Below are 20279 nucleotides of genomic sequence, written 5' to 3'. Positions count from 1 at the left end.
AGAACACGTTAGAGGAGAACCCCAAAATATACGATACTCTTAACATTTTCATATAACCAACCAATTTTGATTTCGATTTAGAGAGGAGAAGACGTGTGATACGATCTGAGAAACGATGAAATTTAACAGCTATCAGCTTAAATATTTTTTTATTTATCAAATCATCAATCCAACTACCTCAGCTTTCTGCATGGCAAAAAAGTGGTAGTGTAGAAGATAAGGACCATAAGGTTATCTTTCTATCTAATGAATGACTGATGTAACTCGTTACCAAAAATGAAAAAAGAATGGTTAATGTAACTCTTTGGTAAATGTTGTCAATCTTCAACTAATAGGAAATGATGATTCGCCGTTAGTAAAGCATAATCCACAGCTCAGTTGACAAAATCAGGGGACCATTTGCAAGCCCATGGCAAAGGCGTAAGCTATTGTAGAAGTGGCGAGGCAAGTAACAACACGCCAAATACATAACACAGGAGAATCGAACGAGGACTTCTTCATTAAGAAATATCATGACTAAGCAACCCTTCAATGATGAATATAATATTTTAACATTACAAAAGACGGCAACACAAAAGAAAAGACATTTAAGGTAGAGAGTGGAAGACCCTGAAACAGGACCTAAATTCTGTGTCCAGCTCTTTGTGTCATCTATCCAACAGCTTTTCTTTGAGTAGAAGTAGACATCCATCCAACTGCCGAATGGACAATACCTGGACACACATAGCTGGACCATCTGATATTTTAAAGCATGTTATAGATCTAATGGTCCAGTTCTTGGATCCCCAGTTCTTTGTGCGTTCAGATATCATCCATCCAGCCAGCACCAGACTGAATGCACAACAACCTAAACGTAGAGGATCCGACCGATAAACGAGCAAATTCCGGTGCTCAAGAGACCCACAAAGTTTTAGCCAAAGTAACGTAAAACAAAACGAAGCACAATAAAAGAAATGGAAAAGAGAAAAAAAGCCAAAGCCATTATAAGTCCGACAAGGAGGTAGAAAAATATGTTAACAGGAGGGCAAATAAAACTTCATTACTGCACATTATTTGAATGCAGAATCTACAACTGTTTTCCTCCAATCTGTCCCCCTTCCAAGAATTACAGCATTATCATCTGAAAGTTTCAAAATCATTCCTGATTTCTAATGTGATCCATTTAGAGCCAACGCCGGAATCACAATGCATCTAAGTTAGCTACCAAATAATTACAAAATCTATTTGCATTTTCTACTAAATAAAATAAAATTTCCTATCTAACTAAATCATACTTTACAATGTCTCCAACATTCAACTCCAGGATGAGGTCTACCAAAATGATTGATATCCAGTCGATGAGAGATATCAATCACCTGGCATAACTATAAGTCACATCCAAGATCTATTCCTTGATTTCAAGTTGGCCAAGCTAGTGGAAGGGCTTTGCCGAGTTTTTCCGTGGAGAGAGTTAAAAAAATGGTCAGAGAAGGTGCAGAGTCTTCCGTCACCATTATCGAAATAACTCTGGGAATGACCACATTAGAAACTTCGCAAAAATGTCAGTCTCTAGGAACTCAATATGAGCAGCCCGACCAATAAAGGTATTCAAGTTCTTCCCATGAGAAGAGGTGTCAAAGTTGACATCACATCGCATGAATGTTCGATGTTCAGAAGAGGGGGAACGTATCTGGTCCAAGCAATTATTTAGCATCTCCATGAAGATTTTACCTTTCTTGGAGTAGTCCCATGATGATGCCTGGCATAATTCAATTCTAGCAGAGTGATATGGAACATAACCATCCTGTGACAAAGAGATTCTGTTAAAGACAAAGTTGGCAGAAAGAAGACTTCTAGAGAAACACCACTGAAACAATAGCCAACTTATCTCCAATCAAGTTAAAGGAGTATCAACAATGATTTAAGCAGTTTTATGACTTAGGGTAAGGCAAATGTGCCCTAAGGTGGGAAGGAATGGACATGTGGGGATCCACCATTATAAAGATGCATGTATTCCATACGAGCAAGGGAAAGGGGAACACAATAGGATTCAGACCTAAAACCAAATTATTGAAATTTTAAAAATCCAAGATATGATGATAGGAATAAATTGCATTCTTTGCTGGAATAGCTTTGAGGACATCGAACATTTGTTTTTCGCCCTTCCCGGCTCTTTGGGGCCCTTAACTCATTGCCCCGCGCGGGGTTTAGGGCGGTCTGGGTTGAGTCCCCCCCGCCGAGGGGCTGGGGGCGCCCCCGTGGCGGCTTCCCCGATCCATTGTGCTTTGGGCTTTTTTGTGTATCCTCTTTCTGTTTCCCTCCCCCGGTTGTTGCTCCCCGGCGCTCTTGTTGTTGCCGGGGCCTCCTCCTCCTTTCCCCCTTGTCCTGCCCGTGGTTTTCTTTGTTTTGTTCTCGTCTTTTTTGTTTTTTCTCCATATAAATGGCATGTTTCAGAATTTCTATTACTTCCAGATGCACTTTTAACCCATAAAGCATTCTCAATTTGGGCTGGAATGACAATGAGAATTATTGTGGTTCTTAGTAATGTCAATGTCTCTACAAGTCACCATATGGCAACATACTACTCATGAAAAGTTCAACAACCTTGGAGGCATTATAAGCACTTTGATTTTAATGTAAAAGAGAATCCATTTAGGATCATCCCATTCCCTCTCTATAGGGTTAATTCATGAAACCTCAATTTGAACATAAATTTCCCAATAACTAATTTAGTTTTACAACCCATCCCCAGTTACCTATAGGTATCATTAGTTTAACACCCTACACCCAGTTACCCATACCTTGTAGCTGTTGTAATATTTATGTGATACCATCATGCTTTCTAGACAAGTGAACACACCCAGCCAAAGAGAAATCAAACGAATCATTGCATGAATAGCACCCAACAGTCATTCAGATGAGAATAGAGTATATTCAGCCATAAAATCTCTCTTCTTTTCTTGGTTTTGGGAAACAACAGGTACTAGTTAAATAAAAAGAAGAGGTTCCTCCACCTATCTGAAGTAATAAAAAAATAAAAAATAAAAGAAGAAGAAGAAATTTTCCAATATATTTGTAGTTTTGTCTGGGAGCATGGCCCCACAAGGTCCACTCAGCACCCAGTTCTGTTCAATCTTACTGAACTGAAAGCTGAAAGAGAAAGACACACACAAGGGTGCAGGCACAGAGGCCATGCTCCTGGACAGGAAATTTTTTTCCAATTTAATTTTTAACAACCAAAATAAGAGTATGATCGTAGATGAAAAGGGTAATACCTGGGGTGAGGATAACAGGATTATGTTCTTGAAGTTCTCCAATGTCTTTTGCTGGAGGAAAAAAACAAAAAAGAAAAAGATTGAACAGTTGAAGAGATACATGTATGTAAAAGGGAAATAGATCCCTCCCTCTAACTTTTGTTTCCATATCAGAATTCTACTACTGTACTACATTCCAACAGAAATAAAGATAGCAATGCAGATGATAGCTTGCAGTACCTTGCAAAGCTTGTACAAGAAAGTGTTTTGGACGTCTGAATCATCGGTGAAGGTAAGCTGGTGAATACATTGTGATCCTCTGAGCTTCTTCAAAACCCACAGCCCAGAGTTGAATAAAGAGTTGGTGCAGTACAAATAGCCCAGATGTGGGCCTGATATGGATAAGTATGTATAAAGGTATCTTAGAAATGGCTCCATCACGCCTTCTGAGATAAAAAAAAGCACGAGGTTCAAAATTGAGTCAACAAAGAAAAACATGAATGCTAAACACCAGACTAAGGAAGCATACCTGTTAAGGCAGTTCTTATAATGACGTTCCCAATGGAGTGTCCAACAAAGCTAAGCTTGATATTTCTGAATCCTCCAGATCTTGACATTTTGTCAATTTTCCTTCTAAGAAAAGAAGTTACTTCTTGAGCCAATCTTGAACCCATTTCTCTAAAGTCTCCAGATGTTTTCTCTTCATTCACCTCTGACATTAGAAATTCTGCTCCAGGATCTATCAAAATCCATTGATTCCGAACAAGCCGTAAATCCAGATGATGTCCCTAATTATGTTCAAGTTAAAAAAAATGAGTCCACTTGAACCAGAGTACAGTAACAAACATACATAAACAAGCACAACTCCCCCCCACCTCCAACATACACCCATACCAGAATATATACAATAAAGAAAAAGAGGCTATAAGCACTAAATTATCCTAGAAAATAGTCCTCATAATCAGGAGATTAGTAAATAAAATGCCTCAAATCAAACAGCTTAGGATAATGCCCGACTATCAACAAACACCATATGAAAGGATAAGTAGTAAAATGAAGCACCAAATGCTTCCAACAAATATGATATGCATAATAATGCAAATTGAACATCCAAGAAACTAAAGAAACATGTCGTAAATTCATTACAGGAGAAGTAAAATACCCAACACATCTAAATGATACTTAATGCAAAACGTACATATAGAAATGACTCTTGACAAGAAATGAGCTATTGGCAAAAAAGAAAAATGAGTAGGCATGGAATCAATGCCAAAAGAATAAGGATCATCATTATCTACTGATAACTCAAGTTATGCCCATGTTTACCCTTTAGCAAAGATTCAAGTATCACACTGTATCTTCTTGCATTGGCCGATACTTTCAAGTATCACAGAGTATTGATATGCCATAACAAGATGCACATTTTTTTTAAAATTTATTTATTTTTAAAATGGTATCAATTAGTGTCACTTTTATTGGCCCTTATGATCCAACAAAATTGATTTCAGGGTTGAAAACAAACTTTTGCCACTGTATACTGCATTTTCGCAATTCGAAATTACCAGTCTTAGGCAGAATTGTCGCCATGTACTGCATCTTTTGCCAGTCAACATTACCACTCATAGGCAGAACCAGCAGGTCTGACTGACTTCTTCTTTAGGGCTGAAGAACTAATGCTAGAAAATCTACACAGAGTCTAATGGCTGGATTGCTCTAATTGAAGTTCATGCAAAAGAAGACTTGGATATGGATTAGTAACCATAGTACCACCTGTTTTTTTGGGTACTGAACCATAGTAGGACTCTTATCAATTGATGACCAGAACCCAAAATTTATCACAGATTGTGATAGAGAAAATCCTCAATTGAAATAATCAGTAGAGAGTGATGAAATCAGGTCAGTACTTCACTGCAATCAACAATTCAAGGTAAATCCTGAATGAATTGTATAATTCCAGGCAGCAAAGAGACAGAATTGCAAGAAATCAAAACAGTACTTGATTGGTTGTCGGTGGAAGGTGGATGGAAGGATGAGAAGAAGAATAAATTAAAGACCCAATAGGGGAACAAGGGATCTTGATCAAACAAAGGGATTCCTCACCAATGGAAAAGGAAAGCAGTAATAGCTTTTTCATTAATCAAAATCTGTGTCTCCCTTACAAGTTACAAAAATACATGAAATGCTCCAAAATATACTCCTACACTGAAAAGGAAAGAACGAGTAAAATCCTAATCCAGACTTACATAGAAAACTTAATAACAAATAAAATTATGAAATAAAGACAATTAATCTTGCATGCCAAGCTTTACCATATTATAGGCCCATTAAAATAGCCGATTATTAGGAAACCTGTTAGACTAAAAGCCCAACACATATAAAATCGAAGCCAAAGGTTACTTTATCTCTAATCCAAGGTTATTTTATTATTAAAAAAGTAAATAAAAAAAAAAAAGGAAAGAATAAAGAAAGAAAGAAAGCCAGATTCTATGATTAATCTCAAAATCAAGCCTCTAGTGATTCCTGAGATCAACATGTGAAAGAGAAGCATGACTTGGATCAGAGCTTTGTAGACTGTGACACTAGTAACTACAAATGTGATGTAAAATTAAATTGATTGGTCTCACCTGCAGATTTAAGGATTGACTGCTAATCCAGATTGCATCATTCTCTTCCAATTTGTATTGGTGTTTACCATTTTATTGCTACAACTCTAGAACCAGGTTACAACACCCCTATCACCTGAACACTTTTTTCTCCTTTGTCATGATAACTAAGTTACTAACTGAAATTTTAATGGGCAAATAGACAAAAAAGAATTGTAGACTAAACAGCATATTAAAAACCTATGATCACCGCCAAAAAAGGTCTCCTAATGGCATTATTGGTTAAGGCCTTTAATCAATCAGGCCAACCCATCTAAACCCTTCAATCAGCTAAAGCTAACCCCCACCTCCAACCCCCCCCCCCCCCCCCAAAAAAAAAAAAAAAAAAAAAGAGAAGGAAAGAAAAGAAAGAAAAAAAACCACTTATAGCACTCACAAAAGAAGGTTCCCCACAAGCAGGATCAGCACCTATCTTTCTGGAACACAAATGCATGGTGGGAGATCTCGCAAGATCTCGGGTTTTTCATAAACCGAGACGAGATCGAGATCGAGATCGAGATCTTGCTCGAGATCTCGGGATATCTCGCTCGAGATCTCGCTATATCTCGCTCTATCTCTCCCCAGATCTCGTCATATCTCACTGGAACTCTCAATTTTTGCCCCATTTTTTGTGGATTTCAGCCAAATTTTCACTTGCAACTACTCTTAGCACATCTACAACATCAATGGAAGCTCAATCATTCTCTACTTGTCTTATGAACTAATGCGTTAATGATTTATATAGAACTTCTAACCGTTTGTATAATTTTATCATTCTATTCTCGGAAGTCAAGATTGTAGTACTTGTTTGGATGGAATCTTGATAACATTCAAGTTGTTTGATGTATTTGATACACTTGCTTTTCATTTATATAACCTTGCATTCTCTAATCCTACAGCATTTTAGTTTCACACTATGGGTAGACTTAGAAATCATACTTAGGGTTGTTTTCTCACAAATCCAAGACCACTAGTGTATTCAAAAGGCCTTAAATAGGTTAAATACCAAGTTTTAGTCCAACTAGGATCCTAAAACACCGAGATGGGCTACCGAGTTGACGCCCAAAAAATGGCATATCTCGACCGAGATCCCGCCGAGATGGTCGAGATCTCGGTTTTTCATGGTTGTGAGATCTTGCTCGAGAGCAAGATCTTCTACCATGCACAAATGTCATCAGACTCATCACTAAATGAATCTAACATTTTCAGCTCATAATTTTTTTAGTTTGTCAAATATCATCTTGTGTTGGCATAGGGTATCTAGGATATGATGCACATATGCCCCCTTCCCTGAAAGATTCAGTTACCTGCAGAAGAATCATTTGAACAATCTTTTACAGTGGTCTTGTTCATCAATGATAAATAATAGAAACTTCTGCTGAATCAAAGAGAATCATTTACTCTGAAGATAAAAGTGCCCGGTAAATGCAACTGGAAATGCTAATAGAGGTGCTAGAAATAAGTAATGCTTCTTATCAATAGCAGAAATATCAGAATCGTTAAATTTAAGCCTTTTGTTGCAAGGGGAACAAAACATACCTGAAATCCATGCACAAAGACCACAACCCTCAGAACACGACTTTTATGTGGAGCAGCAGTGGATAACTTGTTTTCAGCCCTAATGCTGGGTTCAATGAGTACGGAAGACGTATCCTTGAAGTCCAGAGATTTGAAATAGGAATCACCACTTGCAGTACGGAATGGAGCATTCACAACCCGTTCCACAATTAAGAGAGGGACATGCAAAGGATCACCAAAGATTTGCATATCTTGAATTGACCGATTATTTATCTGCTTGCATCCAATGTTGTATAAATTTGGAAGTAAATGTGACAGCAATACAAAGTTGAAACCAAAGCAATTCATATATGAAAAATGACTTACTCTCATTTGTGCAATACTTCGTCGATGAAGCTCGGCACGTGCATGTGCAGTCTCAGCTGGCTGCATATAAAATACACAAAAGTAACACTTCAGCGACCACTCAAAATACTATAACTATTGAGTATTCACCTTATCAAGAAGATGCAAAATGGCCCAAATGAGCCAAAACTTCACAGTTATTCTCATACAATTCCTAACAAACTTGTATCAGTTAAAAATAATAATAATAATAATTAATAAATAAATCTGGGCACATTACATCATCATTTATCTTCTTCGCAATTGAAACTCTCCCATGTACACTATGTTGAGGTGAATCATCATTCCCACTTCTCAAATAATGATGGGGCATCTGAACCTTAGTGTAGACCATCCATATTGACCACTCTGCTCTACGATCATTGGCCCAGGTCTCCCGCAGGAATTCCAGTATCTTTTTTGTGTTAGCCCTGAAACTAGACCTATCAGCACCTGCTCCTACTTTGTATAGAAAGGGAAAAAATTATGCAGCAGAATTTAACAAAAGAGAGAGAAGCATCAGGTTAAATTATAAAAGGAAAAAGAAGAAAAGAAAGAAAGAAAGAAAGAAAGAAAGAAGCATTCTAAAGTTGATTAGTTTCGAGGACATCTATGGTTTAAGGTAGTTACAGTAAATTTTGAGCCTATTTTTGGCAGCTGTAGTTTAGCATAATGAAAAAAACCTTTAAAAGCCAGCTATAGAGAAGTTTTCTAATTGCAGCATGGCACATTTAATCCAGAATCTCATTTTGTTTGAACTTGTACCAGAGGTTAACATACTGTCTGAGTGTTATACTGCTTGCTTGGTTCTTTTCTTAGTAAAGGAAGTATGTAATGCCTTTTTCCTACTCTAGCAGCCTCTACTTTCCGCTTGACGCAGCAATTTAGAAAAAATGTCTAATTTAAATGGAAATATGGCTAGGGTAAGGTTCATATGTGTTGGGCAGGCTTATGATAAGGGTGGAATTTAGGAGTCCTAGTCAAAATAATAGTTGTTTTAAGTTTTTTTCAGTTAATGAAGTAGCTGGTTCATTTAAATGGTTTAGGTCAGTCCGAGTCATGTTACAAGTCGTATTCCGGGGATCTATATACACATCTGCAAACCAGCCACTCAGACTAATGAATTTATGAAATAAAGAATTATTGTGGATTCAGTAGTGTAACTTTGTGGCTGTAAGTGAAAACCAAGATGGAGTCCTTAGTGGAAGAGAGGATTCTCTTGGACAGTTTTTGGTGGATTCATTCCCCGTTATCAAAATATCATACATATTCTTCTTTCTTTCTTTATCTTATGAATAATTTCTGGTGAGGATCATTAACCCGTTGCCTGTGATTACCATTCTACTAGAATTTCAGTTTCAATTTTGTTTTCTAGATCAATTCTACTTGCAGCATTGTTACAGATGATTCCAGCATGTGACCAAAGTTTAAAGTATCAGCATGGGGGTACTATTTTGGAAGGAAACTTTAAAAGAGATATCACATCATATCGAATATATATTGTACCCAACAGATACACATGGAAACAATCAAGATACTACACTTTTGGAGCACAAGACAATATAAAGCAATATACAACATGTATCATCCATAACCACTAAAATGGAGAAACCGTACAATGAGACAAGAAAGTTACACCGTTTAAGAGTACAGATCCTTGCAATTATCAAGTTTGGTGCATTAACTTTCTTAACCTAACCTATCGACTTCTAAACATCCCTCCGCCCCCCCCCCCAAAAAAAAAAAAAAACAAAGAAAATAAAAGGCAAATTAATAGTCAGATAGTCACCTATGCCTTCAAAGGCTGTATCATTGAGCGTTGTTTGGTAATGACCATTTCAGCATTAAACGGTATCTATATCAGGCTGTATCAGCCTATACATACAAAGACATATCAATACTCTCACCAAACTTTTAACATACCTATCTTACCTATCAGTCCGTATATCATATCAGACCTGGTCGGTCAGCAGAATACGGTACCAACTGAGACACCATTTCTAAAAGAAGAAGAATGCATGTATATGATAAATTCATAATCCAGAATGAGGAACTGCAAATGGATGAAATGAGTGAGAACAATGGGAGAGGGAGAGAGATCTAAACCCACGAGAGGTTCAGTGTGCCCATTATAGGACTGCTTTGATTTATTTATGATAGTAAAAGAAAGAGGCTCTTAGTGTGAGATTCCTACCAAAAGTTTTAAGACTAACTAATATCATATAAGGAAAGATAAAAAAAAAAAAAAAAAAAAAAAAAGCAACTCTAATTATAAGACTTAACACTTAAGAGACTCAACTCACTGCACAACGCATATGCTCCCCCTTATTGTGAACAGTCTTTAATGAATGTCGTCAAGCAACGATCTTGACAGAAAAAAGACAGATATTAAGTGCAGAGAAGCCAATAGCTAGTTGGCTTACATCATAATTCATAAGCCTTTCCATAGATTAAGAACCCACGGGGTGAGATCTCAGTAGTATCTCATTATTTTCAAGGACCAAGACAAGAACATATTCAAGTTACAAAGGAAACACCACCTCAGTCTCTCGGTTAAAGATTTCGATTTGACAAGGATCTCGACCCAGACCAGCCTTTATTATGCTTTTGTCTCAACAACAAGAGTCAAAATCCTGAGTAATTTCAAATATCTCAGTTTCTCATCAGGTTCTGAGCTCATTTTTCGACAGAAATCTCGCAAGAGCAGCTGGAGATTATATCACTGATATTTGTATAATCTACAACAAATACATGACAAACAATTCTCCTTCAAGTTTTCTTTGAAAAAAAAAGGGTTCAACTCCTGGCAGTTGGGTGTCAATTTAATATATGCACACCGCTTTGCCTGTTCTACTGCTTGATGGTGTCCAAAATTATTTAGAATTTTCAGTAAAGTTAAATTTCTTTCCAAAAGAATTTGAAAAGAAAATTAATAAGATCAATAGTAATTGTTAGGAAGTAATTTTTTAAGTATGTTGGACAATTTTGGATGCTCAATGGCTTCAAGGAATAACCTTTTCTATTCACCCATAAAATTATATTATTTTGACGTCATACTTTTAAGGAAGACATTCTTTGATCCATTGCATTAAAAAAAGATATATGAAAGTAGTAGATCTAAATTTCATTTTACATTCATAAGTTATCAAATTGAAAATATTTACAAAATTCTTGTTTCCTCAATAGAAGCAATTAAAAACTTAAAAACTCTTAAGCGTGTGAATTTGCGAGAACAAAGAGACTATTGGTGTCTTGATGAGGTGGTTGATGTTAAGGTTGATGAATTTTACATTTTCCCACTTTTTTTATGCTTTCTTAATTTGTTATAGCAAACAGATAATTTGATTTCTTTATATTATTAAGTTTATGTGTAGAATAGGGTAATTTGGACTTTTAATATGTCATAGCCTTATCAACCTATGGTCCAAAGTCAGCTCCCATATGGACCTAGTTTTTGTAAAATCTGTTGTTGCCCTTGTATTTAAACGGCCAAAATTAGGCTGTATTCAGACCCAAATCAGGTCAAAACTCATTAAAACCATCTATTCAAGTTCCCAGGAAAAAAATGCATCAACTCAGTAAGATCTAAGTTCATCTCAGTTTTCTGGACCACCAAGTTAGCCTCCAAACTGAGTTCTTGAACAATGAACACTTCTCAAGGAATGCAAGTAGTAAGCTTCACAAAGAAGATAATTAAAAGAGCAAACATTGAAGCGATTATATGCCCCAAATAGAGGTACAGAGATAAAAATTGCAACATAGGTCGCTATAAACCCCATGGTAGACGTGCAGTACAGTAAAAATGTGAAAACTGTGGACCAGCAGTAAAAATGCAGTATGAATACTTCAGACCATTGACAAAATGCACTACAAACTATTCCAAACCCACAACAGCATCAGGTTGCTGGGACAACAGATAATCAAGTTATCATGAACCAAACAGAACACGTTAGCCGTGGACTAGATAAATTTCATTGTTACTGAATACCACAAATAACCATCTTCATAGAAAAAATTGTGCTGAAGAATTATTTTGACTAATGAGTTGAGAAAAAAAAAATAGTCACCTGTAATCACCCCCTCCAAACCACCCCCCCCCCCCCCCCAAAAAAAAAAAAAAGAAACACACACACCACACAAAGCAAAGCAAAACATCTAGCATTACTTCTGCACAAATAGTGCAAAGGATGCAACAAGAAAATTCCTCCATCATGTGATAGTAAGAACCAGCATCACAAAGCCTCAAAATCAAGAGTAATCACTTGTGGACAAATAATGCAAATGATGCAATAAATAAAAGTTCATGTTATGTTGTGACCCAAATTCTTGTACCCGCCTTCGAAGATAGACCTGGACCAACATATTTTCGTGGGTAACCCAACCCGAATGACCCGTTTTTGGAGATCTGTGGTGGAAGCGGGCTGATAGACCAATTCTTTTACTCGATTGGAGTCTATATGTAATATACATGTACCTTATGTTCGCCTATGAGGTCATTGAGAGATTTGGGGATTTTACCCTTTAGGGTGGAGAGTTCTTGTAGCGCATGTTGGCAATTGGTTGTGAGACATCTATTATGTACTTCTCCTACATAGTGGAAAGTTCTTCTTTGCCCATGGACATAGCACACTGCATTGGTGTGTGAACCACGTTGAATTTCTGTGTGTTTTCGTTTTGTTTCTATTTCAGTATTCGTTTTAACAGTTCATCATATGACAACAATAACCAGCATTAGTCTCAAAATCAAGAGAAACCACCATTAAAAAAAATAATAATAAACAAAAAATCCAAATAACACAATCTTCATCTGCCTCTCACGGTATCAAATAAATTACCAGATAGGCCAGATTTCAACAAATCTGAGCAAAATCACCAATAATAACAAAATAGCAAATAAAATCCCTCACAACATGCAAGTAACAACTATATAAAAAAAATTTTAAAAATTAAAAAATAATAATAAAAAAAGGAGAAAAAAAAAGTGTAACCCTCAATTGATGTGATCTAGAGATCCAACTCCCTAATTTGGGTGCCATGGACCCACAAATGGCAATAGAAACTCTGTGATCCACATAAAGGATGTAAACCCCAATTATAATGGGGTACCTTTGATTTTTTTGTTATTAATTTCAATAACAATGGTAACGATGCCAAACAATGACTTTGATCATGCAACTGAACTCAATAACCATTGCCTAAACTAACTGGGATCTACTCAAGGAGACATGCTGATTAATTTGGTGATATTTTATAAGAATTCAGAAAAATACCAATATGGAGCAAATTAGGTCGGTGGCTCCAATTCTGACCAATATTAGGTAAAATGAGTGAACAAAAACTCTGGACAAAGCAGATATCAATTCAAGTCCCCCTAGTCAATATCAATCATGGCTCTAACAAGATCTCTCTTCTAGCAACTTTTCATGGCACGATCAAATCATCACTAATGCAAAAATATAAGATACACATAAGTCAGAACTAGGATAGGCCTTTTTAAGACTTGGATCATTAAAACAATTCTTAGGTCACATACATGTTGTCAGGCGCGCCGGCGCGCTAACGCGCCGGCGCGCACGCGCCCGGCGCGGCCCGGGCCGGCGCGCCTTTTTGGCAGGCGTCCCTTTTTCTTTTAAACCGGGTGCCTAATTGGGCTATTGATACTTTTGATTCCGTTGAGTACTTTGTTTGACTATAGCTTGTATAATGCGCTTGTGTGTTAAAATAAAAATAAAAACAACAAATTGGGATAAGTTTTGGCTCCCTCCCCTATCCCATCTCTTCTCTCCTTCTCTCCTTCCCCGCGCTCCCCGGCCTGCAACACTTCTTCTCTTCCTTCTTCGCCTTTTTTTAGGCCTTGTGTGGTTGGTGGTGCGGGGTCGTTGTTTTTTTTATAAGATATGTGTTTGGGTGGTGTCTTTCCTTCGCCTCCGCCTCGCGCTCGGGCGCTCGCGCCTCGCCTCTGCTGCCGCCCGCCCGCCCGGCCTTGGTCACATAGCATCTGCCACTAGAAGTTTCAACATATGCAGGACAGGTTCTACAAAATCTACAAAAAAGAAACAGTATACCAGAAAGGTCCAATTCAAAAGTCCTTCAACAAATAAAAAACGAAGCTCTTCTATTATTTCTGCATTACCATGCTAAATCCCCAAGTACACTGATAACATCTAACAATTGAGTATGAATCATATTCTTATCACATCAGCTACTTTGCTGATGTATCAATATGGCTACAAATTATACTAATGAAAGGTCCGCTCCCACACTATATTCACTGTTGATGAAGAAGTTTCTTGGGATCAAGGAAAACAATGTCAATATCCAATTACTTCTCATTCTTTTAATTGATTTACTTTAGAACTTATACCACCCTTTCTTCAACCTATAAATGCAGGGGGAAAAAAGAACCAAAAATGCCATACATCCAATGCGATCTTTACAAAAACAACCATCCTATAATGACATGATGTACCCAAAAGCGCAAAATGAGATATCGAGCAAACAAACCTGTGGAATTTCAGAAATGCATTCCATAATAGCAAAAGTTGTTTTGCCACTGAACTCAAAGCACTTAACAGATTCTCTTCAGTAAGAGATTGCAGTACTGCATCACTTCCAAAATCAATGATGCCGTTTGCTTTAAGCTAAAGAACAAAAATTTTTAAGAGATCAACAAAAGTAACAACAATAATATATATGGTATTAAGAGTATAGCAAAGGCAGGTACCTCAAGACCATTTTGTTGTTTGCCTGCTCCCTGTTTCATTACCATCCTTACATCTGCGAGTTCAATACCTTCAGTACACATATACGCCGGCAAATAGGGAGTAAAATCAGTCAGGTCAACTTTCTGATCAATGGCCTTGCTAAGATTTTGTAGTTCTTCTAGGAGCATGTCACGAGAAAATAACAATGCTTTCAGCAATGAAATTTGTTTTAATACCCCATAAGGCCCTTGGTCCAACCCCTGAGGTGAAAAAATAAAAACTCAGTTATGAAAAATCTACAAAATGAATTAGAACTTGTGACACAATTTATAAGACAAGAAGGCCGGAAGCAAACCAGGCCGTCAGTTGGGCCAACTAGGCCAAGAATGGACCAGGCGCCAGGGGGGGGGTTACAATTGTAAGGAGCCACTTCTACAAGTCCCAGAGATTAGGGACTTGAAACCTACATGGGATTGAAATTATAATCCAGTTCAGCATGTCATAATGTTCATTTTGGTTTCTGTTTCTAGAAGGCTTGACAACTGTTCTACTCTTCAGCCTCTAGTTTCTATATGTTGAAATTCTAGAATAATTTCTATTTGAAGAGGAATTTAAATAGTTGTCTAATTTCTTATTTCTTATCCATCAAAATTAGGGCCAAATGGTATGAACACTTTGTTATTGATATAATTGCTGATACTGTAAGATTCAAACATCCTTTACGTGAGATGCAGTGGAGCCTCGGTGGGATGCCTAACCACAGAGATCTTAGCTAAGTTCCACATGAGAAGCCAAGTCCATATCCTACTAATTACACCCTATCCACATCTGTTTTATCTACCTTTTCATTTTAGACTTTGATTTGCAATTCTATTCACTGATTACTTGTTGCTGTTCTCAGTCTCAGAACACATTCTAGTGCAGGAACAACCACCATATCACTGATTACTTAAATGCTCTGGCTTCTAATTTCCTTCTACATTTTTTCTATATGCCTTTGTATCTTGTAATCTACTTTTTGTTTTCACTAACAATTCTTCAAATTAGTTTCTGTAATATATTGATTCTAATTTCTAGTAACTTCTCTGGAGATTTGTTTTCAGTCTAACCATTCGAATCACTTCTAATTTTGGCACCACATTCCACACATCTAAAACACCCTGTGACCCTGAGTTGCAACAAGATCTGCGCAGTCTTTGACAAGATGGCTGATATTGCTTTTTTGAACAGTTTTAAAGAGACCTGATGTTGTAGATCATTGGTCCCCACTTGGGAAATTAGTTCAACATTAACTTATTTGCATGAGGACATATAAAATTAATAGACAGCTCAACAGCTTAAGATTCAGAGGAAGCAGCTTCTCAAAGAGAATGATGTGCCATACTCCATTTTGCTGATCAAACAAAAAGGCAAAAGAAACTGGACACTATGAAATGATGAAATACCATTACTCAGGCTCAAGTATTGAGGTCACCATAACCAATTTCTTACTATTATCAATCTAATTTGATTATCAAAAGAAAATTCAACATTTTTAGTCTTCAAATATGATTACATGGACCAAAAACACATCTACTCCAATTGCAGTATGAACTTCTAAAGATTGTGCTGCATACTTTTAAAATACATTCTATGAGTTTATGGGGGATTCAATTGTTGGAAATTGAGTGTCCTGGCGGCCATTCCTAAGGATGGTCGATGTGCAAAAAATATAGACTGAGAAAATAGCTCAAGACTCACCAACTAAAAGCCTGAAACCGTTTAGTCACAGCTGTTATTTACACAAATTTTAGATGGATGCTTAAAATTTTCTGATCTTTAAGAATTTCATCTTTCTATATGCAGTTAGCAGTTCTCCTTAAAAAAATTTAAGTGAATACTATAAACACAAGCACACTACAAGGAAAGAAAAGGGAGGGAGGGAGGAAGAAGATAAAGAGAAGCAACAGAAACAAGAATCCACTCCATTGACAAAAATAATATCAAACACATAGTAAGGGTTATTGTCTCAACGAGGCATGTAAAAGTTGAACCATCAGAATAGAAGAGGATTTAACCAAAAGAAGTACATACTTGATTGGACTTATCACATTTTTCACGAGCAACATCTCCAACTGTAAGAGTCTCACTGAAATATTCCAATTCCACAAGTTATTCCAACAATTTAATATGCTAAATCCACTGGCATTTGTATACATGATAGAAATGTTACAGACACCTGGCTAACCTGGATACCTTCGTTGAAGGAGTGAATCCAATTTTCAGTAGGGTGACATGTACACTTAAATCAACGAGCACCGCGTGGAAACTGTCAAAATGGACAGGGCAATATGAATGCAAACCCAGAAGGCCTTTGGGAGGAATCCGGAATTCATGAATGGCAGCAGGAAGTGCATCCAAAGATGCATTGATGTCAAACCTGCACTAATTGAATTCTCATTGACATTAATTTAGAAGTTACTTTACACAAAATTAACTATTTGCTATCGAAATTACCAGTCATGCACAAGCTAGAAAAATAAAGAAACAGATGGTGGTGAAAATAACCAAATATACGTAGTACAGTTGGTATACTAACCCATTCTCCAATACTGGGGCATGCAGAAGCTCAAACTTCAAAATCACAGCAGATGTGGCAGGAGCCTGGAAATCAAGTATAAGGTGAGTATCCAAGCTAAAAACAACAGAATCGACCATCTAAAAGCCAAAAAATAATAATAAATAAAACAAGAAGAAGATTGCTGAGACATTCTGAAACATTCCAGTTATCCTAAAAAACTCCGAATGTCTGAAATAGTACGGACAAGGGAAGCAGTACCTCAAATTCCCCAAGAGGAAGATTAAAAGATATCATGACAGATAGAGGAACATCCTGCCTAGCATACTTGATTCTAAAAGGCTGTGTCGAAAAACTGTTCTCCTTATTGTCAATCCTCCACATCCCGACGATATTATCTGACCCCAAATCGGAAACTGCATTATAAACCTCTCAGGTGTCAATATCATTGGCCCCAATCTGATTTAAGAGTTCCAAGAGTATAGAAAAGCTTACTAAGTGCAAAAGATGTACTTTTAGGTTATCTTATTTTTGTAACTGAACTAAGCTACAGAAAAGAAGTGTGTATATATATGACTTAAAGGAAATGAGCAAAATGATTTAAAAAATGCAGAAAAGATGAGGCAACTTATGCAGTTCTACTATAATGTGATATTCAAACAAAAACAAGTAATGCTCAAAATCCCTTAGTGAATAAACAATTGCAAATTGACATTTTGAAAGATAGGGTTATGATGAGAATATACTAATAAATAATAAATCCAGAGACTAATCAAAAAATGCCATGCCTAGAAATCTTAACTTGAGATACTTTATCCATTTCAAAATATAGAGTTCCAAAGGAGATAACAACATATGACCAAAAGAATCACACAGGAAATAACGTCCCATAGAGAAAAACTATAAAGATAAAATGCAAGAACACTATCATTTTTATCAAGGCTACAAAATGCAAGAAAGATGAGGACAACAGAAGAGGGAACCAAAGGTTCAAATTAGTGAAGCCTTATTCAGATGAAACAAAAAAATCCATAAAAAGAGAGGGAAAAAAATGAACTCAGTGTCGAAGGCTTCTGCACAAGCTGAGTCCAAGGGGGCAATTTTTTTATGCAGCCAATCTCAGCAATTTTTGCTAAGAGGCTGTTTCAATGACTTGACCTCGGGCTATAACTGTGGCCAACAAACCATTGCACCAAGGCCCACCCCTCATGAAATGAAGGTCCATGCAACATAGAATAAATATTAAATGACGGTCATGTCTATAGTGTAAAAGCCTAATTGACAAAGGAAGGTCTGCCAAGATTCTAGTTTTCTACTCTTTTAAAAAAAAAAAAATCTATTTTACACAAAGAATTAGATAAAGAGAGAAATGATAAACAACTGGTATGTTATATGCATTTTCTCCAGTTCCAGTAGTTCACCAGTTGAGGAAAGGGAAATGCATTTCAGAAATCAAGAACTACTTATCAACGCATTAAGATAATCAGAGTCTCAGACAATATGGAAATAGAAGAAGTCCAAGGAGGGACCCATTCAGGAAAGAAATCCTCATGTACTCTGTTGTGATGTAGTTGAAGACTGTTTTGAGGAAACTTGGTACAAAATCTTTTTCTGCTTGATTCACAAAGGCCATCAAAATCTGGGAAACTCTAAAAGCCCTTCTTTAAGCTGCTTGTTTCATCAGAGAAGGTTATGCCGGGAACTAGAAAACCATTAGAGTACAAGACCAAGGTTGAATATTATCAAACTGTTATTTGCTCAAGTCTTCAAGAACGTAGCAATATTAAAACATAATAAAGTCCACGAATAAAGATCTAGTTTAGAATTCAAGTTCCATCAATTCAAATGGGAGATCAGCACTACAAAAAAGATAACCAAGTCATATGACACTTATTCTTCCAAGTAGCATATTATCTTTAGAATGATCTCAAGTTTTTCTGAGGTTTTCTAAGTCTAAATTAGTAACTGGATGCGCATAGGAACACAAGTTAAAGGGAAGCGTGGATAACTGACGAAAGTACCTTCATACTGAACGACTCTCGCAGGAGTTCCAGGAGAAGTGTATTTATCGTCCTCCCATCTCATTGTAATTTTAATTTGGTACCATCTGCAAAGGGAAGCGGGAAACGCATTACTCAATTTTGAAAAGAAATTGAGTCATTTTTCGAGTTGCATAAGAAAAACAAAAGAGTCCTTGAGCCAAAGAAAAGTAATCAAATGAGTCAAGAATTCTTACCCTTGCTGGAAAAGGTCGAGATTATGAAACCTGTGTAAGTAGATGGCGATTTCCTGTACCGTTTCAAACATGCCAAGCTCACAAGGTTTTGTCTTTGCATTAAGCAACCTCTTTGTAGACGGGATCTTATCATGCAGACCAATTAGAAATCGGAGACGACGAAACATAAGTCTTCACGTCCCAAAATCTCCCCAAAACTTGCATCCCTCCCCTCTTTCAAACCATCTGAAAACCAATGCCTCCACCAAATTCCTGAATCTCCTTCGTGGCGAACCTGGTTCTCCAACCAGACAGGTAACCTTCCTGGAACGTCATGCCATGAAAAAATAGCTTGATTAAGCAAGATACAAACATGAAGCAAATCCAACACAAGGTATCAACGTAAAGCAGACAAGCAGATTCGAAACGAGTCACTATTCAACATCTGCCAAATCTCGTGGCGACATCTCCATCGAAACAGGGTTTTCATTGGGGTCATGAATGACCTAGGGTTTTGTCTTCGAATGCCAAAGTCTCCAAAACAAGAAAAACATAGAGGAAAGGAGAGGTGGTCAGTCAGGTTCCAGCTGTTTTCTTTCACTTTCGCAGGCCGATCACCAACGTCTTGCGATCACGTTCTCATATAGATTAAGAGCAGAGAAGAGACAATACTACACTTACCTCATAATTATGCGATCCAGCAAACCCATTAATTGTTTATTGTCGTAATCCAGACTCCAGATATGAAAATTGAATTGGCACAGATCAAAAAATACTGTTTGAAATTTATGACTGCTCGATGAATAGTTAAGACGGCAATGGCGATTTTTTTTTCTTCTTTCTTTTTCTTTCTCTTTCCAGGGTGAAATAGATAAACCGTTTACAGTGTGAACAGTGAAAATGAGCAGATGAGCTGGTCTCGCCTTGTGGCTTGTGATATAAGTAACTGGCCATTCCAAAGATAATTTCGCAATCTAAGGAAGGTAAGTTAGGTGACCGTTATTATAATCTGTTGAATCTTTTTTC

At 37.0% G+C, this 20279-nt stretch overlaps 1 protein-coding gene across 2 annotated transcripts; it reads right to left on the bottom strand.

Moving 5' to 3' along the window:
• Positions 1–324: 324 nt before the first annotated feature.
• Positions 325–20131, bottom strand: LOC149027411 (uncharacterized). Of its 2 annotated transcripts, XM_089162459.1 has the most exons (16): positions 19935–20131; positions 19275–19577; positions 19060–19145; positions 17300–17454; positions 17060–17124; positions 16709–16900; positions 16555–16609; positions 14502–14741; positions 14282–14418; positions 8019–8208; positions 7760–7819; positions 7415–7666; positions 3763–4021; positions 3474–3679; positions 3255–3305; positions 328–1783 (listed from the first exon to the last, which is right to left on the bottom strand). In XM_089162459.1, exons 2-16 carry the CDS (start codon positions 19439–19441, stop codon positions 1493–1495), a joined length of 2406 nt encoding a protein of 801 aa, XP_089018585.1. In that variant the 5' UTR covers positions 19442–19577; positions 19935–20131; the 3' UTR covers positions 328–1492. The 2 variants fall into 2 exon arrangements, with proteins under 2 accessions (XP_089018593.1, XP_089018585.1); XM_089162467.1 differs by lacking the exon at positions 19935–20131 and having other exon boundaries at positions 325–1783; positions 3474–3676; positions 19275–19926.
• Between the last annotated feature and the right edge of the window lie 148 nt (positions 20132–20279).

The sequence above is a fragment of the Hakea prostrata genome, chromosome 1, assembly GCF_041222555.1.
Source record: "Hakea prostrata isolate BN-2017 chromosome 1, UWA_Hpros_2, whole genome shotgun sequence".
In the NCBI taxonomy this organism is placed as follows: Eukaryota; Viridiplantae; Streptophyta; class Magnoliopsida; order Proteales; family Proteaceae; genus Hakea; species Hakea prostrata.
This window is presented reverse-complemented; position numbering and strand designations above follow the sequence as displayed.

Bases quoted from the DNA above. Each gene is read 5' to 3' on its own strand.
- LOC149027411 (XM_089162459.1), bottom strand. From the start codon at position 19,441: ATGTTTCGTCGTCTCCGATTTCTAATTGGTCTGCATGATAAGATCCCG. The intron at 7,667-7,759 runs GTAAGTCATTTT...GGATGCAAGCAG, and splicing joins GAAGTATTGCACAAATGAGA to ATAAATAATCGGTCAATTCA. The intron at 4,022-7,414 runs GTATGTTTTGTT...GAACATAATTAG, and splicing joins TCTTTGTGCATGGATTTCAG to GGACATCATCTGGATTTACG.